The 19,002-nt window shown below is 57.4% G+C and overlaps 1 protein-coding gene across 10 annotated transcripts in view; it reads right to left on the bottom strand.

Moving 5' to 3' along the window:
* SARDH (sarcosine dehydrogenase) overlaps window positions 1–19,002 on the bottom strand; it is a 75,479-nt gene that overhangs the window by 16,119 nt on the left and 40,358 nt on the right. For all 10 annotated transcript variants that reach the window (XM_015436244.4, XM_045372775.3, XM_005580496.4 and 7 more), the window contains 4 exons: window positions 17,923–18,061; window positions 15,930–16,043; window positions 12,051–12,198; window positions 6,289–6,382 (listed from right to left, as the gene is read on the bottom strand). In XM_015436244.4, coding sequence (XP_015291730.3) covers window positions 6,289–6,382; window positions 12,051–12,198; window positions 15,930–16,043; window positions 17,923–18,061 — 495 coding nt within the window. The remainder of the gene's footprint in view (window positions 1–6,288; window positions 6,383–12,050; window positions 12,199–15,929; window positions 16,044–17,922; window positions 18,062–19,002) is intronic.

Genomic DNA, 19,002 nt, shown 5'->3' with positions numbered 1-19,002 from the left:
GATTAAATAGATCTGGTGTGCTTTTCTCTTGTGAACCTGTCTTTTGTTACAGGCCTGTCTCCCATGCCCCTGATGATGGCTGAGGGGAGGGATCACACTTATTTCTTTCCTTACAAGGGCAAGATGAGAACCTGGAACTGATTGCCCCGAAGCCTCCGAGGCCCCCAGCTCAGGGCCCTCTGCACCCAATTCTGCATGAGGTCACTTGCCCCAGACAGAAGCAGCAAACCCGGGGCAGGTCGAAGCTTCCCACCACCCACTCCACAAACACCCTTGCTCCAACCTCCCCTTGGGGCCCAGACACTTCACATTGTCATGGCAGCAGCTTAACCCGTGACAGGGAACATGGCGCCCCAGCCTGCGGCCACCAGTCTCTCTGCGCTGCATCAGGGAACCTGCCCATGACATTGGGCATCTGTCTCAGGCCTCAGCAAATCTGCACAGGTTCTGTAAAGCGCGTGTTTAGGCAGTGACCGGAACCCAGTTGGTCTCTGACTGGCATGTCATGGTTATCTAATGTGTGTGGGTGCAGGACTGCTCCATCCTGAACTAATCAAATCCTAATAGCGCCACAACTAGGACTTCTCGCTGTCAGGAGATTCAATTTCCTTTTGAGCTGAAATTAGTTTTCAGAGAAAATCACTTTATCGCCGTGCCCCACGGAGTGCTCCCAGCCCAGCATGCTGCTTCGCAGTGGGGTCTGTCCTCGGCAGGGGCTCTGGGAACACCGTGTCTGGCCGAGCAGAGCTCCGGGAGGCACGCCGGGAGAGCACTGACCCACGGGGAATCTTGCTGGCCTCGAGGCAGATATTTGGGGAGCAAGGACAGCTGGTCTGCTGGCTGCTGAGCGGACAATAACTCTCCCCACCCTGCTTCTTCCTCTAGCAGTCCAGGGATCGTGGCGGCCTGGGTCAGATCCCAGCCTCTCAGAGAAGAATCAGTGCAGAAAGCAGCAGTGCTCGGCTAGGAATTGCGCCCAATTCGTCTGGTGCTGAGGAGGGTCTTTGGGCAGCGGCAGGCGCCCACTCTCGTACCCGGGTCCTGGGTCTGCAGCCCTGGCCCTTGTCCTCATCAGCCCTTGCATCTGCCTTCAACCCAGAGGTTCCGCTGACGGTGCAGGCACACACATTCCTCTCCTGCATCTGGTTGGCTGGAACTCAACTGATCGCCTATAAATACTTGGCTCAGGTCCACGCTCCGGCCCAGCGTTTCTTCACGTTGAGGGATATGTCATCAACACATTTTTAAGCCAGCACAAGATATTATTTAGGAGAATATGAAATTCTCCCTGGATTCAGAGAATCCAGAGTGTCTGGACAGACTTATGGAACGGCCCGGAAAGAATTTCAGACATTGTGCTAGACTTTGTGCTACAGGTGGGGACACTGAGGCCCAGAGAGGCATCCCGCAGACGGATGGGGCAGGATGGAAAGCCAGGTTTCTGGCCTGACCTCCACGGAGCCTTGGGTAACACGGACGCTTTGGTTCCAAACCACCCCCAGCATCTGTGGCTGACTCAACTCCCATCTCACACCTACCTGTGAGGCCGCCCTACAGGGGGAGTTGGCCATGGCCAGTGGCTGTATTCCCATCTGTCTTGCTGGCCAGGAAATAGGGAGGGCACTGTGTCCCAGGCTGGGGCCACCTGGGAGTGCGTGGCCCTGGCCACTTTGAGGGACAGCCTCCCAGGTCATCAAAAACTGTAACATTGACAGTAAGGGCCCAAAACCTCTGCTCTCCTGGCCCACACCTCCCCGGGGCCCTCAAGAGAAGGCAGAAGTCACTGAGGGCAGGATCCCTGGCCACTCCGTCCTCCACACCCTTGGCGGTGCCTACTCCTCGAGTCCCCGGCCCCATCTCATGGGAGCTGGACCTACTGGCCACCCAGCAACTTCAAGCCCCTGAGGGCTGCAGTCGTCCTCCAGACACACACAGACCTGGCCACCAGGCCCACGCTGGCCACTCCAGGCACACGCAGACCTGGCCACCAGGCCCACACTGGTCACTCCAGGCACACGCAGACCTGGCCACCAGGCCCACACTGGTCACTCCAGACACACGCAGACCTGGCCACCAGGCCCACACTGGCCACTCCAGGCACACGCAGACCTGGCCGCCAGGCCCACACTGGTCACTCCAGACACAAGCAAACCTGGCCGCCAGGCCCATAGTGGCCACTCCAGAGAGCTGCTGGGAGGACGAGGGAGATGGATGAGAAGCCAGTAGGGCTGTGCTCAGTGCTGGGCATCAGGGTCTCTAGGTGAAGATGGTCAGCCCCAGCTCACCCCTAGCCTGTCCCCGACCGACCCCGTGGACTCTAAGAACATGAGCATGGGAGTGACCCCGCAGAACCAGCCACTCAGCCCAGGAGACAGTAAATCTGTGTGCACTAAGGTCATCCGTCTTCCTAAGGAGTGTGGCCCTGGGGCACTGGCTGTCGGCAGGGACGAGCTCCTGGCTGGGGCTGTGGGGGGATGGAAGCCTGCCCTCAGCACCGGGGCATCTGCTGCCCTGGTCCTGCCACGGGGGCCAGGAGGTGTCGGGATGGGGCCCACAGAGACGGGGAGAATGCTGGTGGGGAGCGGGTGGAGCAGGGGCAGCTGATATGGGCTCCCAGCCAGCTAGTCCACAGGCCCTGGGGTCAGTCCCAGGGCAGAGCTCCCCAACACGGGCCATACTTTGTTCTCGGCCGAGAGGCCAAGACGCTCGACACTCGGGGCCTTGCCCCACCCTGTCTGTTTCCTGCCAACACTCAGTTCTCTGTGGTCATCTTTGTGGGACTCTCGGTTCCATGAGAACCCCTTGGCCTGTGGTCACCACTCACCCTGCCCAGGACCTGTCTCCAGTACAGGCTGGAATGTGGCTGCAGGTCCCTTCCTGGGCCCCAACCTCACTCGGGGTCTGAGTCCATCGAGGGCAGGAGCCACATCTTCCATCCTGGAACCCCAGTCCAGCACCCAGCGGGCTCCTAGACAGCATGTACAGAGTCACTCCAGAGCCCCTCAAGCACTGGTGAGAGAGAGGGTGAGAAGCACAGCACTGGGAACGGATCCTTGTTTAGTAAAACACTAATGCTTGACTGAGGGTCCCAGGTGGTCCAACGTGAGCTGACGGTGCTGGGAGGTACGCCACGGATAACCGCCATGGCCGGCGCAAGGCGTGTTTCCCGGCAGCTGAGCCTCCTTACGCGTGCAGCACCTCCCCACCGCCTGTTTCCCGTGTCCCCAGGATCGCGCACGCCAGCTGATGCTCATGTCCCGCCTCCCCTGTGTTTCCCCTCCCACCCATCCCACAGGCAGGGACCCCGGCCTAGAAAGCATTGTGCTTCTCTCCCAATCCACCTGAGACCTAGGGTAGCACTGGGCAAGCGAGTCGCGCAGAATACCGACGGACAGAGAACAACACCCCACAGAGTGACTCAGAAGGCCGGGACCATGAACCGCAGACACCTCCAACCCGGTGGGTCCAGCTCTACCCTCTCTCAGACCAATAGTCAGGGTCTATTGGGAGGATGGTGTTCAAGGGAAGTTCCTCCCGGGGCCACTTCCAAAGCAAAGAGGTGGGCCCAGTGTGAAATCCATGCCCAGGGCACTGGAGACGCAGCTGAGGGTTCCAAGCGGTTCTCAGGGAACGTTCAAAGGAACAGGAAAACAGTCACGACATCCGGGAGAATAAAGCAGTGTGTACAGACTGCACGGGATGCCCTGATTACGTTTTAAAATCCACAGACGGTCACAGATGACGGGAAGAAGATAGCAGGCAACGCACTCAACTGTCAACCCTGATTTCTCTGGGGATGGGATTAGAGGGGTTTTTGCTAACTCGCTGGCAGGCTATGGATGTCCCCACCAGTCCTCTGAGATGCTGCTGACCACCATGTCCCAGCCAGATGAGCTTCGTGCAGCAGCTCACCAGACCTGCCCACAGACCCAGCATCCTCGCTCTGAGGCGGCAAGGATCGTGCCCAAAGTGGGCTTGCTAGAAGTGAGCTCTGCACTCAGCCCCTGTGCTGAATCCTATGTGCAGTGACGGTTGGAAACTGAGCAATGAGCAGTATCTTATGCAGCCCTGACGTGTTTGTATAACACCAGTTATTTTACACCAATGAGCAGGAGACTGTGGGGAGAAGCGGCCCCTGTGACCATCCCTGCACCCCCTACACCCCCAACGCTGTGTTTGGCCTGGCCTGTTCCTCTGGGGGACGTCATCCTGGAAGCAGAGCCTTTGTGTCAGCTCAGCGAGCACCTGGCCTGGCCTGGCTCCTGGGCCACACAGGTGGAGGCGGACCCAGGCAGCCGCGGTCCAGGCTTGGGGAGGCCGCCAGGGCCAGGAAAGGACCAGCCCCAGGGGAGGGGAGGCAGCTGGAGCCGCCTGTCTGAGAACAAGTCCCAGCAGCTTGCTGGAATGGCCGCGCGGGTGGGGGCGAGGCTGCTGGGCCTCACATGGGAGGGGATGTGTTCCCACCTGGCTGTCTCCCCCTCCTGTAGCCAAACCATACAGAGGTAGCACCTATGCCAAGCCTCAGCAAGGTGGGAGAACCCACGGCTCCCCTCCCCTTCTGCAAACCAGAGCCCAGCTGCAGACAAAGCTGGATGCTGTGTGGACCCCGTGGCCGGCCTGCTGGAGCTGGAGTCGGGCCGTCTGAAGGCCATGTGGCCTGGATCCAGCTGTGCTGCTCTCTCTGAGCGCCCACCCTCTCTGGTCCCAGCAGGCAGCTTTGCACCAGAGGCAGGAAGCAAGCTAGACACAGCCAGTCCTGCTTCCTGCCCCTGCGCAGCCTCTGGAGAGGGGAGGTGAGAGCAGAGCCGCCGGGATCTCCCTGGTCTCTGGCTGCCTCCTCCCTGACAGTCATCGCCACGTTGTTTATCTGCTAACGGAACCCAGCTCTGTCTCCCAGGACCTCGCTCCTCCCCAACCTTCCTTAGCATTTTCCCCACCCAAACCCCAGACGAACATACAGGAAGGAGAGACAGGGAGCTGCCTCCAAATGCGGCCGTGCACCCGCCCACCCCCTCCTGAAGGCCACATCCGGGTCACTGACACATATCTGGGAGTTCTGGGTTTCTTTAGCCGGGTGGCCCTGAGCAGCCTCTCTGAGCTCCATCTGGGTAACATGCGTCACACAGGGCAACATCTCCTGCAGCAGGAGTGCTGGAGGGCTCTGGAGGCCCGGTCCCCGCTGCCACTGCATGGCTTACACCCCTGCAAACAAGCTGGGTGGTCACGCACCAAGGTTCTCAACGGGTGATCCTGCCCCCAGCAGACCTTTGCCCATGTCTGAACACACTTGTGGCTGTCACAACAGTGGGCGCCACTGGGACCTAGCGGGCGGCAGCCTGGGAGGCTGCCACACACCTGTGTCACACAGGAGGGCCCCCAGAGCAGAGAGGGTCTGTACCACCATGTCAGTCGTGCTGAGGTTGGGAGACCCTGTAACAGAGCCTTCCGCGCTGCGGTGGGGATTCCATGGGGAAGTGTGCTGTGATGCTCGCGGAACAGTGTCTGGCACACAGGAAGCCCTCGGCAAACAGGGGCTGCTATGTTTACCATCCTCACCTCAGCCTCGAGAAGTCAAAGCAGATGCCAAGATGCCTGTTTTCCAACAAGGAAACAAAGCCCAGAAGAGGGGCGTGCTGGCCCAGAACTAGAACCTGGGCCCCGATCCTGGTCTCTGAGGGAGCCTCCTGCCTGGGGCCGGGTCGCATGGAGTCCTGGCACCGGACACCACCACCGCCATCTCAGAATGGGTGGGCCCTGGCCCTCAGGATAGAGACTTTTTAGAGCTGGCAGGCGATGTGTGGGGTGCTCTTTGGGGACTGGCTGTGCTCCCACCCCAGCAGCCCCTCCTCCCATGCCAACAATGGCAGCTGGGAGGCTGCCACGTGGAGACCTCTGGAGCTGGCTACTGCTCAGCAGAGCTCGGTCCTCCCGTTTCCAGGGGGTCACTCGGCCTCAGGAGGGCTGCCCTGCGCCTTTCAGGAGGGGATACAATAGGTGGTGATGCGGGCGGTGAGGCTGAGGTCACCTTCCCTGGGACTGAGTCCCTGGCACGAACCAGGCTCTGGGGATGGATGGAAGACGCTGTGACTTTGATCCCCATGACCTCTCCAAGCTGCCAACAGCCTGTGGGAGGGCCGCCTGGTCCCACTGCCCCCCTTCACAGTTGGGGACTGAGGCCAGGGAGGTAAACGAACCTGCCCAAGAGTCCCCAGCCCCCAGATCCCCCAGGATGCCCCTCACACCATGCTGCCACCCACGACCCAGAGGACGTGGCCAGCTGGAACCTACCAGGTGCCCGGCGGCTCTTAGCAGCTTGTGGGTGGAGAATGGGAAGGCCTCGTTGCTCAGGTCTGCATCCAGCACCTCCTGCAGAATGGCCCGGCTGCAGGCAAAAGCAAAGTCGCTCGGTCAGCAAGTGCTCACGGGTGGGGCCTGGGCAGGAAAGGCCCCGGGGACCTGCCATGAGTGGGACAAGTCTCTGTCCTCATGAGACAGACAACGATAAACATGGATTAATAAAAATACACCAAGACAGATGTATGTTCCAAATATACACAAGACGGCCACCTTCCAGTGGAGTAACGCTGGGGCTAGCAGGACCCCTGGGGACGCAGACTTGGAGACAGCTCTGATGGGACTCGTGATTCTTAGATGGGGAACTGAGGCCAGAATGGTTATCTAACCACGGAATGCCCCTGAAGCCCACAGGCCAGGAGGAACAGAGCATCTGGGCCAGGTCCACAGTCCACATCCCCAGGCCCCTCTAGGTTTCCAACTCGTCAGAGGCCGGAGGGGCCTCAGCTGCTGCTTCGGTAGCCACCGCCCAAGAGAGGAGCTGGCTATGGCGGCCTCAGTGCTGCACAGAAGAGTAGAGTAAGGCCGGGTGCAGTGGCTCACGCCTGTAATCCCAGCACTTTGGGAGGCCGAGACGGGCGGATCACAAGGTCAGGAGATCGAGACCATCCTGGCTAACAAGGTGAAACTCCGTCTCTACTAAAAAATACAAAAAAAAAACTAGCCGGGTGAGGTGGCGGGTGCCTGTGGTCCCAGCTACTCGGGAGGCTGAGGCAGGAGAATGGCGTAAACCCGGGAGGCAGAGCTTGCAGTGAGCCGAGATCCGGTCACTGCACTCCAGCCTGGGCGACAGAGCGAGACTCCACCTCAAAAAAAAAAAAAAAAAAGAGCAGAGTAACTTGCCCAAGGCAGAGCGGATTGGAGCAGATTCCGGCTTCCTCCCAGCCCCCTGCAGAAAGTGTTCTTTCCAGACACCACCCTGCTCTGTTCCCTGACCTAACCCTCCAACCGGGCACCTCGGCCCCAAAGTCCTCTGCCTGACATGGGTGTGAGACGCTGAGGCTGCAGACTTGGAGGAGGTAGAGAGCTGGGCTTAGCACCCAGCAGGTGCTAAGAGCCATTTCAACCTCCTAGGGGACTGTCACCTAGCAAGGGCAGGGCCGCACCCGAGCGCCCACAGTGCGGCGAGGGCCCGGGAATGTTCCTGAGCGCTGGACAATCAGTCCATACTCGACAGTTTGCACAGACTTGCTGGGTCCACCCCTAGTTTATAAGCTCTGTGAGGGCGGGGGTTCGCTCCCCACCTTCCCCACTCCACGGTGCCCTGCACCACATCTACTCTCACACTTGCCCAAGTACCGGAGACCTCACTGGGGCCAAAACCCATGGTCTCCAAGGAAGCCCTCACCTCCTGGGCACCGTGCCCACCTCCAGGTCTAGCCCTCTTGTGCCCCTCAACATTCTCACCCCTTCCCCTGTCCCCACTTAACCCTTTGTCATCCTTCAGCTCTTGGCTCAGCTGTCACCTCCTCCAGGAAGCCCTCCCTGACTCCCTAGGTCTTGGTCAGGTACTCGTTGTCCAAGGTCCCACAGTCTCCTGCCAGGGTGTCTCTCACATTGGTTGTACCCACCCCCAGGAGCTCTGTGCCAACAGAATCCCCCCATCCCAATGTGTCTGGCACAAAGAAGGCTCTCAGTAAATAGGACTGACTGAACACCCTGGCTTGGCACAGCAGGGTGAGGCCTCCATTGCCAGGAGATGCTCCCGCTTCTGTCCCTCTGGGGTCCCAGCAGGTGTTGAGCCTGCAGGGTGAGCTGCCCAGAAGCGCTGCTGACCCTAATCCCAATCATCACAGTGCTGGGAGCCGCCACCCACGTCAGCCTGAGGTGCTCGGCGGTGGTGCAGTTGGCCAAGACCCTTATGTAACCACCCAGCACCCACGTGGTGCCAAGTCCTGGAGAGTGATACCAGCGCCTCAGATCTGACAAGCACATGCTCTCTGCAGCCTTGAGTGGCAGCCACACGGCAGGGACCCTGGAGCAGGAGCCTGGAGCTGCCACCTGGTCCAAGGCTTTGAAGGGCTCTGACCCAGGCGTGGGCTCAGCAACCTCAGGGGAAGCCCAACTCCAGGGGTCCATAAGCTTCCCAGTCAGAGGCCCCGGTTCTAGTCACAGGCCCTGTACTTACCCCTCAACCCTACCAAGCCCCAGTCCCTCATCTGTGATGCCGTGGGCCATTGTGAGGAACCAGCAAGAAAGCACACACAAAGCCCGTGGTGTTAACCATGACCACAGTGATGGCCAGTTCTGGGCTGCACGACACCGTCTCTCCCAGTCATGCAAGAATATTGGTTTTGGTTTGTTTCATTTCGGCTTGAGACAAGGTCACACTGTCACCTAGGCTGGCATGCAGAGGCACAATCACAGCTTGCTGCAGCCTTGACCTCCTTGGGCTCAAGTAATCCTCCAGCCTTGGGCTCCCAAGTAGCTGCGACTACAGGTGTGCACCACCATGCCCAGCTAATTGAAAAAAAAAAGTTTTTGTTTTTTTAGAGACAGGATCTTGCTATGTTGTTCAGGCTGGTCTCAAACTCCAGGACTCCAGTGGTCTTACCACCTCGGCCTCCCGAAGTACTGGGGTTGCAGGCATGAGCCACCATGCCCAGCCTCCACCAGTACATGAGGCTATTTGAGTTTACATTCACTAGTATTAAAAATACAGTCCCGGCCGGGCACGGTGACTCACACCTGTAATCCCAGCACTTTGGGAGGCCGAGGCGGGTGGATCACGAGGTCAGGAGATCAAGACCACAGTGAAACCCCGTCTCTACTAAAAATACAAAAAATTAGCCAGGTGCGGTGGCGGGCGCCTGTAGTCCCAGCTACTCGGGAGGCTGAGGCAGGAGAATGACACGAACCCAGGAGGCGGAGCTTGCAGTGAGCCAAGATTGCGCCACTGGACTCCAGTCCGGGTGACAGAGCGAGACTCCGTCTCAAAAAAAAAAAAATGCAGTCCCACTAGCCACATTTCAAAGGCTCAGTAGCCACACAGGGCTTAGTGGCTGCATGTTGGACTGCTCAGTTATGGAACATTTCCAGAAAGTTCCATGGGGCAGCCGCTCACACAGCCTGCTCCGGGGTCCAGCAGGTGTGCTGAGCACGTCCTGAATAACAAGTCTGAAAGTGCAGCCTTCATCAGCAGCACCAGTATTATTATTCATCTAAGAAACTTTGGGTTATTTTTGAAAGATAGAGGACATTTTGGAGAAGAAAGTTAAGAAATTACCAGGAGGCAGCGAGCTCCTCTTCCCGCCCTGGCTGCCTCCCCCGCCGCCGGCTGGAGTAGCTGATAATGAGGCTGGGCGCACTGGCCGCCCCCGGCCGCACCTTGATCTGTCCATCTGCCACCTCCTCCCTCCACGGCCCACCTGCCTCCCCGACACTAAAAATATCCCCACTTCCTGTCCAAGGTTGGCGTGGCAATGAAGCCGGAGGATTCCGAGGACCAGGCCTTGACACCCCTCCCTCCACCCCAGAGATGCAGAGGTTGGGGTCACTCAGGTGAGAAATTGAAAGCACAGAGCATTGCAGCTGCCTGTGGGCCAGGCTGGGGCCTGCATGATTCCACCGCATCCCAGTCTCTTTCCCTGTCGCTGTGGCCGGCACCCTCCACTCCTCATCGTGCACGCGTCCCCTCCCCCTGACCCTCTCAGCACACCCCATCCACCGTCGGGTGCTACGAGCTTCGCCCAGTCCATGGGAACCACCACAATGCCAAACCCTCGCCCGTGAGCCGTACGAACTCAGCTCATCACTCCCTCCTGGACATCCCTGCCTCCTCGCCTGGCCTGGGGCTCCTCACAGGCCTGCTGGTCCCCTGCCCACTGGCCCAACAGCAGAGACCCCCCACCAAAGCCCAAGCCCAACCATGTTCCTCCTCTGCTCAGCACCCCTCCCTCAGAGGAGCAGCCACTGGGCCTCCAGGATCTCACCCTGCTGCCCTTTGAGCACGGCTCTTGGCCTGCTCCATCCCAGCCTCCATGTGTGCCTCAGACAAACGTACTTGCCTGCCACGGGGACTTTGCACCTGCTGTTGCCACTGCCAGGAGCAGTGCCCCGAGAACACCAAGGCTGGGTCACTCCTTTCCTGCAGGGTTCTGCCCAGCGTCTCCTTAACGCATGTTGCTTTCTATGAGCAGCCTCAAGTCAAACCCTTGGCAGAAGCCAGTTAATGTTAAAGCACTCGACCCTCTCCAATTCTATCCCTTCATTCAGCAAGCACGTGTCTGCCGCGTGCCTCTGAGCACCGCAGTGCGAACACTTGGACAGACAGCAACAACTCAGTCCCTCGCAGCCCGAGAGGGGAGCGACGGCCCAGGACTCAGGGAGAGGTGCCAGGGAAAACGGACCCTGTGGCAGGGTCTGGGCACTCCAGCCAGAGGTCTCGGCAGAATCCCAGGCTGACAGGATATCACCCGGACACAGCGCCGCTACGTCAAAGTGCTCACCTCGGCGACCTGCAGGCTGGAGACGCATCTCCCCCCACCCCTCCCCACCTCTCCCTCTCTCCTTTCCCGTCCTCTCCCCGAAGCTGCCCCCATCATTTTCCAGAGATAGATCACCCCTTTGACACCCTCCATGTACCCAGAAGCAGTGCCCTCATCTCGTGCCTCTTCCTCCTGCCCAGTCCAGCAGAGCCACCCTGTCCAGCCCCAAGGCAGATGTGGTGGCAGGAGGCACACTGAGATGAGTGTCCTGGCCCCTTATCCCGGAGGGTCACCAATGGAAGGCCTAGACTAGGCTGTTTCCTCACAGAGGGTTTGTAACTCTTGAAAAAGGTTGGCAATGAGCGTGTGCAGGCTTCTGAGCACAAAGGGGGACGCTTCCCCATCAGCCCTGGCACTGACCAGCTGTGTGACCTTGGGCAAATGTCTCTACCTCTCTGTTTCTCAGTTTCTGGATCAGTAAAAATAAGAACAATTATGACCATCTCAAAGGGCTACTATGGGGATGGGAGATGTCGGCTCAGGCTTGGCAAGTCACAGGTTGCTCCACGAGTGGCTGCTAACATGTCTGCCCTTTCCCTCTGTCCCCCACCCCCAGTCCCTTCTCCCAGCCTCTGAAGCACAGTCAGAGGGGTTTGTCCAAGGTGCACACCTGCTCAGCCGTCCTTTTGCCTAGGACTCTTCTGTGGCTGTGTGCATGAGCCAGCAGCCGAGGGTCTTCCCGGGTCTTGGTTTCTCATGGGTGGGGAACACAGCCTGGCAGGTGTTTATAGAAGGAACGCATGCATGGATAAGCCATGCAGAGACCTCGTCATGGCACGTGTTTCTGGAGGAGCCAGAGACCCCTCGGTGTAGGATATTACTCTGCCCATGTGATCCAGGTGGCATACAGAAATTACCAGGTAGCAGGGCGAACCCCGGCCTGGTTCTGCCCACTCTGGGATGGTGGACGATAATTCCTAGACTGCACGGGTGATGCAGAGACTGTCCTCCCCTCTGGGATCCTGGGGTCCTCAGTGACTGAACAACTACAAAGTTGTCTCATGTTGTCTCAGTCTGACTCATGTTACGGGCTTATCTGCATTCCAGTACTTTCAAGATATCTATTCAGAATGGCATCTCTGGTTTACCAGAGCGCTTCACTATTCACAATGGCCCATTCTGGAGAAGCGGTTCTGCCCAAGGGCCTGTTGGAGGACCTGGGTCCAGGGAGCAGGTGTGCCCAGGGGCGGGCTCCCGGTCCTGTCTCACCTGGCTGGGCCCTGGATGCTGACCATGCCCAGGTCCTCGGAGCTGTCGATGAGCTGGCACTGGAACTTCTGGTCCTGCAGCACGGTGGTGATGTGGGACCAGTTGTGCTGGGCCACGGCCCCGCCCACGGCCAGGTAGTAACCGTCCCCTGGAAGAGAGGCACCTGGACTTAGAGCAGGATTTCAGGGCCTGGGAGGTGGGGACAGAGAGGGTGGCCCAAGGGTCTCCCGGCTGAGAAAACAGATGCATTCTCAGGGGCCTGTGCCTTCACAGTGCCCAGGGACCGTATCTGTCCCTCCCTTGGTCCCCCAGGGCCACGCCCTGCACAGAGTATCCTCTGAGCCATGAGGGTTAGGAGAAGGACCTGCTTCTCAACCCCTACCACCCAGCCCTCTGCAGACACCTCAAAGGGATGCCCCCACCCTGGGAGGACGGTGTCTTGGGAACACACAGGCCTAGGCCAGCCTGGCCCAGATGCAGTTCTGTGGCTCTCCGGCCTTACTTCTCACCTCTCTGAGCCCCCATTTTCTCATCTGTAAAAGGGGTAGACCCACAACATCTGGCCCCACAGAGCTATTGGGAGCACCCCTTGGATGAGAGACCTCTCAGGGCCCCGGGCAGGCCCCAGCCAGGCTGCTCCCTCCTTTCCTCCTCTTGATACCATGAGCACAACAGAGAATGAAGGCAAAGGCAAGCCAGTCCTCAGGGGGTTCCCTGACCTCTGGGCTGGGGCTGTTTCTGGACAGCATCCTCAGCCCTATGCCAGACAGACACCCCACCTCACCTCCCTCAACATACACACACACACACACACACACACACACACACACACACACACAGCCACTCTCAGGTCCCTGGCTCCTGGGTGGCCCCACCAGTCTGCAGCTATCCCAAGCCTCTCCCAGGAGGGCATGGGAGCTACTGAGGCCAATTGGCGCCCAGGGAGATGGCAGTTGATGGGCCTGGCCTCCTATGGCCCTGACCATCCCTGATCAACTTCCCTGAAAACAAAACGCCAGTCCTGAGGCCAGTGGTCAGTCAGCCCAGGTCCAGGCCTGGCCTGCAAAGCTGACACGGCAGAGAACAGCGAGAAAGCAGGGTGGCCAGGGGACTTGCGCCATTGGCCCTGGGTGTTGGGGGAGCTGTGGGCTGTGCACCTGATTTTGTGCTTTTCAGTATTGTTGGAATGGTTCCCAGGAGCATGTATCCTTTTGTAATCTTACAAAAAGATCAATAAAGATCATTTAAAATTACTTTTAAGATTGACAGCTGCTTTGTACGCCACCTTGATCACATGTAAATCATCACATTCTCTCGGCTTCATGGTGATCTGATGTAGTATGGGTAGGTAGCACGTGTATTCAATACGTGCATATTTAATGCCCATGCATATTCATAACTCAAACAGTGCAGTTTTGAAGCCTGAAAGTAAAGCAAAGCCCACACGGTGGTTTTCTCCTGTTGAGTGGTGTCCCCAGGCCCCGCAGAGCCCTGGGGGATGTGACTCACTGTGCTAACTCCACACCCACCAAGTGCAAACCTTCCCGACAACCAGCACCGGTGATCCCCAGCCCTCAGCTCTAGGAATCCACCAGAAACCTCTGGAAAGCTAATTGTGCAACACCGGGAGATGGCTCAGCGTTCAAAGCACTTTCCTGACAGCTTCCCCTGATGAGGGGGGACGAGCAAGGTCCTCATTCCCCAGTCAGGGAAACTGAGGCTCAGGGAGGCTGGTCCCCAGCCCCCCCAGCACCCCGCAGGCTCTGACACAATTCTCCATCGCAGTTCCGGGAGGCGCGTCTTCCTCACTCCATTTCACAGATGGGGGAAACTGAGGCTGAGGGAGGCAGTTCACTGAGCCAGGCAGTGGCAGGGCCTGGCCAGGATTTTGGTGACCTGTGACCTCATTTTGGCCCCTCTACTGTCTCCTCAGCTAGACTCGCTAAGTCTGTGGTTATGGGCTGTGCCTGGGCCGCCCCTCTCCTGGGGGCTGATGCCCAGCTCCTTACGGGCATCACTCCTCTCAGCTCAGAGATGCCATTTTGGCTGAATGACCCAGAGAGGACCAGCGATGGGCAGGTCACACTGGTTCTCACCAACACACCCTTGTAGCCAGCAGCTCCTACCCACCCTTCCAAGCTCAGGCTGGCCATCTCCTCCAGGAAGCCTTGCTCATCCCAGCTCAGCGGCTTCACACGACCTTCCCTAACACCTCACTCTTTCCCATCCCCTTGCATATCCCCCTCCAGGTGTTACGGAGCCCTTCCTGTCCCCATCCGCACACACAGCCCACTATGGAGTCCCTGAAGCCACACCAGCCTCCAACTCCTCCCAGCTCTGGCTGCCCTGGTGCTGCTTCACAGTACAGGCTCCGCAAGGACTGTTGAGGGAATGAGGGAAGGACTGAGCTCACGGATCCATGAAGCACAGGTGCTCTGGGTCAGCACATGGCTCTCTCAGCCTCCATGTCACCGACGGCAAGACGGAAGGGGTGGGCGAGCTCTGCGCACCCCACAGGACCCCTCGCTCACACTCGCAGCCTCATCTCTGCCACTAGCCTCGGGACTGCAGGGCTCACCTCACTACTCCCTGCTTTTGGCAGAACCCCAGAGGCCCAGGAGTCCCCGCCAGCCCCCAGCCTCAAAGACCCCCTGGGCAGTGAGGAACGCAGTCTTCCCACCCTGGCCCCCAGTATCCCACCCGCTCTGGTCTATCATTTTTCCTCTTGACCCATCTTACATCCTACACCTTCCACTTATTCTTTTTTTTTTTTTAATCCTGTTTCCTCCCACCAGAGATAGAAACTCCACATGGGCCATAACCTTCTGTGCTTGGTTCATTGCTGGGTTCTCCCTGCCTCAAACCGAGTCTGACCCACAGTCGGTGCTCAGGGAATGCTGCTGAAGGAGCGGGTTATGAGCCGATCATGAATGAACCCCTTTCTCCCCTTGCCTCTCTCCCCCAGTGCCCAAGCTGGGGCTCGACACTGACCGAGTCCCAGTGAGGAAACAACTACATTTGCCAGCAGCACGGAGTCAGGTCAAGAACCAGGAGATGCCAGCTCTTCTGAACAGGCTGAGCCCTCCCCACTGACTGCGCCCCTGCCCCGGGGACAGCACAGAGAGCTGCACAGTCAGCACCTTCCCCTGTGCAAATCCCGTCCCAGAGGCGACAATGCCCCTTCTTGGAGAAAGAGAATGTTTCCCTCTCTGCTTCTTCATCCCTGGTGGGGATGGGTTACAGGACGAGAGATCAGATGGCTCCTGTGTGAACCCAGGGCAGGATCAGGGAGCCGAAGGGACAGGAGGCAGGTCCTGGCTCTGGGTAACAGTCGGGGCTGAGCAAACAAGGCATGAGGGTACTGAGCTACCCGTCACGGAGGGCATGCAAGCAGACATAGAGGGACTGCAGAGGGCAATCAGGCATTGGCGTGGGCCCCGAACCGGACATCTTCTAAGGGCCTATCCAAGCCTCAGACTAGGGGGTCACACAGGCCTGAGAAGTCAACCCAGCAAGGATGTCAGTGGCAGAAAGGAGCCGACTGCTTGGAGTGGGAGGCACGGCCCAGCATTGGCACGCTCTGTTCCGGGCAACCAGGCTGAGCACGCCCACGCTGCAGCCACTCCGAAACGCAGCAGTGTGGACAGGTTCAGAGATGCAATCATTGAGTAGTGGGAGCTCCAGCAGTGCCGCCTGAACAAAGCCCGCATTTAGCCTGAAACGAGACCTCTAATCTCCCAGCCCTGACCACAGTGGGCACAACAGCTAACGACAGAGCTGCCGTCAGCAGCTCATCCCATCCATCCCGCCCTGTCCACAGCCACCAGTCCACAGAGCAGGCCGCAGTCACAGCGCCACACACACAGAGGCGTCCCATACCTTCAAAGGCGGGGGCCAGTGGGGAGGCCTGGTGGCTGGGTGCCAGGCGGCTGACAGTCAGGTCACTCTCGGTGCCCCCACGGTGGTTGAGCATGCAAGTGTACACGGTGGAGCCTGCGAGAGGGAGAAGGAAGCCGGGTCTGTGCTGAGGCCCCAGCCAGGTCTGTGCTGCCTCAGTTTCCCCAGGGCCGCTCACAGCGGCAGCTCCTTGTCGCAGAGGCTAGATAACTCCCAGACAGGATGCCCTACTGGGAGGTGACCTGGAGAGCCCCTCAGCCCAGGGATGCCATTTTCAGCTGAATGACCCAGAGACGACTGGCCTTGGGCAGGTCGTCCCATCACCGCCACCCTTGTGGGAAGGAAACTTCTTTCTTCTTGAAATGCCTTGGCACCGGCCCCTCCCACCCATCCACCACCATGCTGAGAAGTTTCTAGGGACAGGATTCATGTCCCCCATTCATTCTGGGGCTCCTAGCACCGTGCCTGGAACCGGAGAAGACTCCATAAATGTCTGTGGCATAAATTACTTTGTGGATGGAGGATGGATGGACAGATGGGAAGGTGGGCAGATGGATGGGAGGAAGGGAGTGGGTGAGTAGAAGGGGGAACAGATGTATGGCGAAACAGGGATGTGTGGGCTGGCGGATGGGTGGATGGAAGACTGAGTGGGTGGCTGGATTAATGGGAGGTGAGCAGCAGGTACTCAGGAGTCTGGGGAGTGAGTTTGTTGGTTGGCTGGCTGGAGAGATGATGTTAGGGGTTGAATTGTGTCCCCCCTAAAAGATACGTGAAAGTCCTCACCCCAGGACTGGGAATGTGATCTTACTTGGAAATGGGGTCTTTGGATATGTGATCAGGTTAAAGTGAGGTCATTAGTGTGGGCCCTCATGTAATCTGACTGCTGTCCTTATAAGTGGAGAACACGGCCGGGAGCGGTGACTCACGCCTGTAATCCCAGCACTTTGGGAGGCCGAAGCAGGAGGATCACCTGAGGTCAGGAGTTTCAGACCAGCCTGGCCAACGTGGCGAAACCCTGTCTCTACTAAAAATACAAAAAATTAGCTGGGCGTGGTGGTGGGCGCCTGTAATCCCAGCTACTCAGGAGGCTGAGGCATGAGAATCACTTGGACCCAGGAGGTGGAGGTTGCAGTGAGCCGAGATCACGCCATTGCACTCCAGCCTGAACGACAGAGCGAGACTCCATCTCGGAAAAAAAAAAAAAAAACACACACACACACACAAGAGAACACCTGGAGAAGGCCTTGTGACACAGGCAGAGACTGCAGTGACACAGCTGCACGCCAACAAAGGCCAAGATTCCCTGCCACCACCAGCAGCTGGAAGAGCAAGGAAGGGTCCTCTGCAGAGTGTCAGGTACAGACACCCTCATTTTGACCTCCAGTTTCCACAACCATGACAATAAATTGCAGTTGTTTTAAGCCACCAGGTTTGTGATCCTCTGTTCTGGCAGCCCAGGACACTCATGAAGATGGGGATGCGTGAGCTTTTGGGTGGGTGGGTGACGAAAAGGCAGATGAAGATCCCAAGTATGTCCCAAATATGGCTTGGGACATACTTATATTAAAAATGAGTCATTATGTATCCAAAATTCCAATGTAGCTGAGCATCCTGTGTTTCTATTTAATTCTGGCAATCCCACCTGTGAGAGCATGGCAGGGACTGGGCCCCCCAGTCCCAGGAGAGAGGTGGCTGAGGGCCAACTGCCACACATCCTGTCTGGAACAGAGTAGAGAGGAAGCCAGAGGTGGGGAGGAGAAGGAGGGTGGGAGGGAGAGGTGGAGGAAAGTAATGAGGGCCTGGGGTCTGGGATGGGGCAAACGGGGCTGGACAAGGGGGCCCAAGGCCAGGTGAGGGCAAGGAGCAGTGTGCTCAGGGTGCCCGAGGGGACTGGGTGGCTTGCCAGTTCATCTCAGTGCCTGAAGCTATGCCCATGGAGTGACAGGAACATGTGTTCCAACCCCAGACTCCATACCTGGAGGTCGGCTGACATCTGCGGAGAACAGCCAGTCGGCAGCCTTCCTTGCATCCAGTCCCACCAGGTAGAACTTCCCAAAGTAGGACATGTCAAATACAGCGGCGGCCCCTCTGCAGGCCAGACACTCCTTCTTGATCTGAAAAGTTCCAGGGAGGTGGGAATGCCGCGGGGGCCTTTGGGGTGTGCTTCTTCCTCAAGAACGTGGAGAACGGGGGCTCTTTCCAACACACCTGTACTGAGCCTCCCCTCCCTCTCTTCCAGCCCAACCAAGCCCTTCTCAGCTCAGGTGCACACTGTGACACACGCTTCTCAAGCACAGGACATGCTCCCCAGGATAGATTATATGCTAAGCCACAAAACAAGGCTCAATAAATTCAAAAAGGTTGAAATCATATAAAGGATGTCCTCTGACCAAGATGTAATTAAATTAGAAATCAGTAGCTGAAGAAAAATTGGAAAATTCACAAATAAGTGGAAATTATACAACACACTGCTAAAGAACCAATGGATCAAAGATTCACAAAGGGAATTAGAAGTTACTGAATTAAATGAAAATGAAAGCACAACACAAAACCACTTATGAGATGCAGCTAAAGCAATGCTCACGGAGAAATTTCTGCTTGTGTGTGATTGTATTACAAAAGACGACCTCAAATCAATAGCCTGATCTTCCACTTTGAGGCACCAGAAAAAGAGTATAATTAAACCCAAAGCAAGCAGAAGGAATGAAATGTTAGAACAGAAATAAATAAGAATAGAAAAATAGAAAAAAACAGCAAAACAAAAAGCTGATGTTTGAAAAGGTCAACAAAATTGACAAACTTCTAGCTAGAGTGACAGAGAAAATGAGAGGACTCAAAGTGCTAAAATCAGGAATGAAAGAGAGGATATCATGCCTACCCTAGAGAAATAAAAGGGATTCTGAGGGAACTCTATGAACAACCGAATGCCAACAGACTAGACACGAAATGGACAAATTCCTAGAAACACACAAATTACTGAAACAGAATGAAGACATGACAAATCTTAATAGAACCAAAACAAAAAAGAGATGGAATTTGTCATTGAAAAATTGTC

Source organism: Macaca fascicularis, chromosome 15 (genome assembly GCF_037993035.2).
Source record: "Macaca fascicularis isolate 582-1 chromosome 15, T2T-MFA8v1.1".
NCBI lineage: Eukaryota > Metazoa > Chordata > Mammalia > Primates > Cercopithecidae > Macaca > Macaca fascicularis.
Note: the sequence above shows the minus strand (reverse complement) of the source record. Positions and strands in the feature narration are given on the sequence as shown.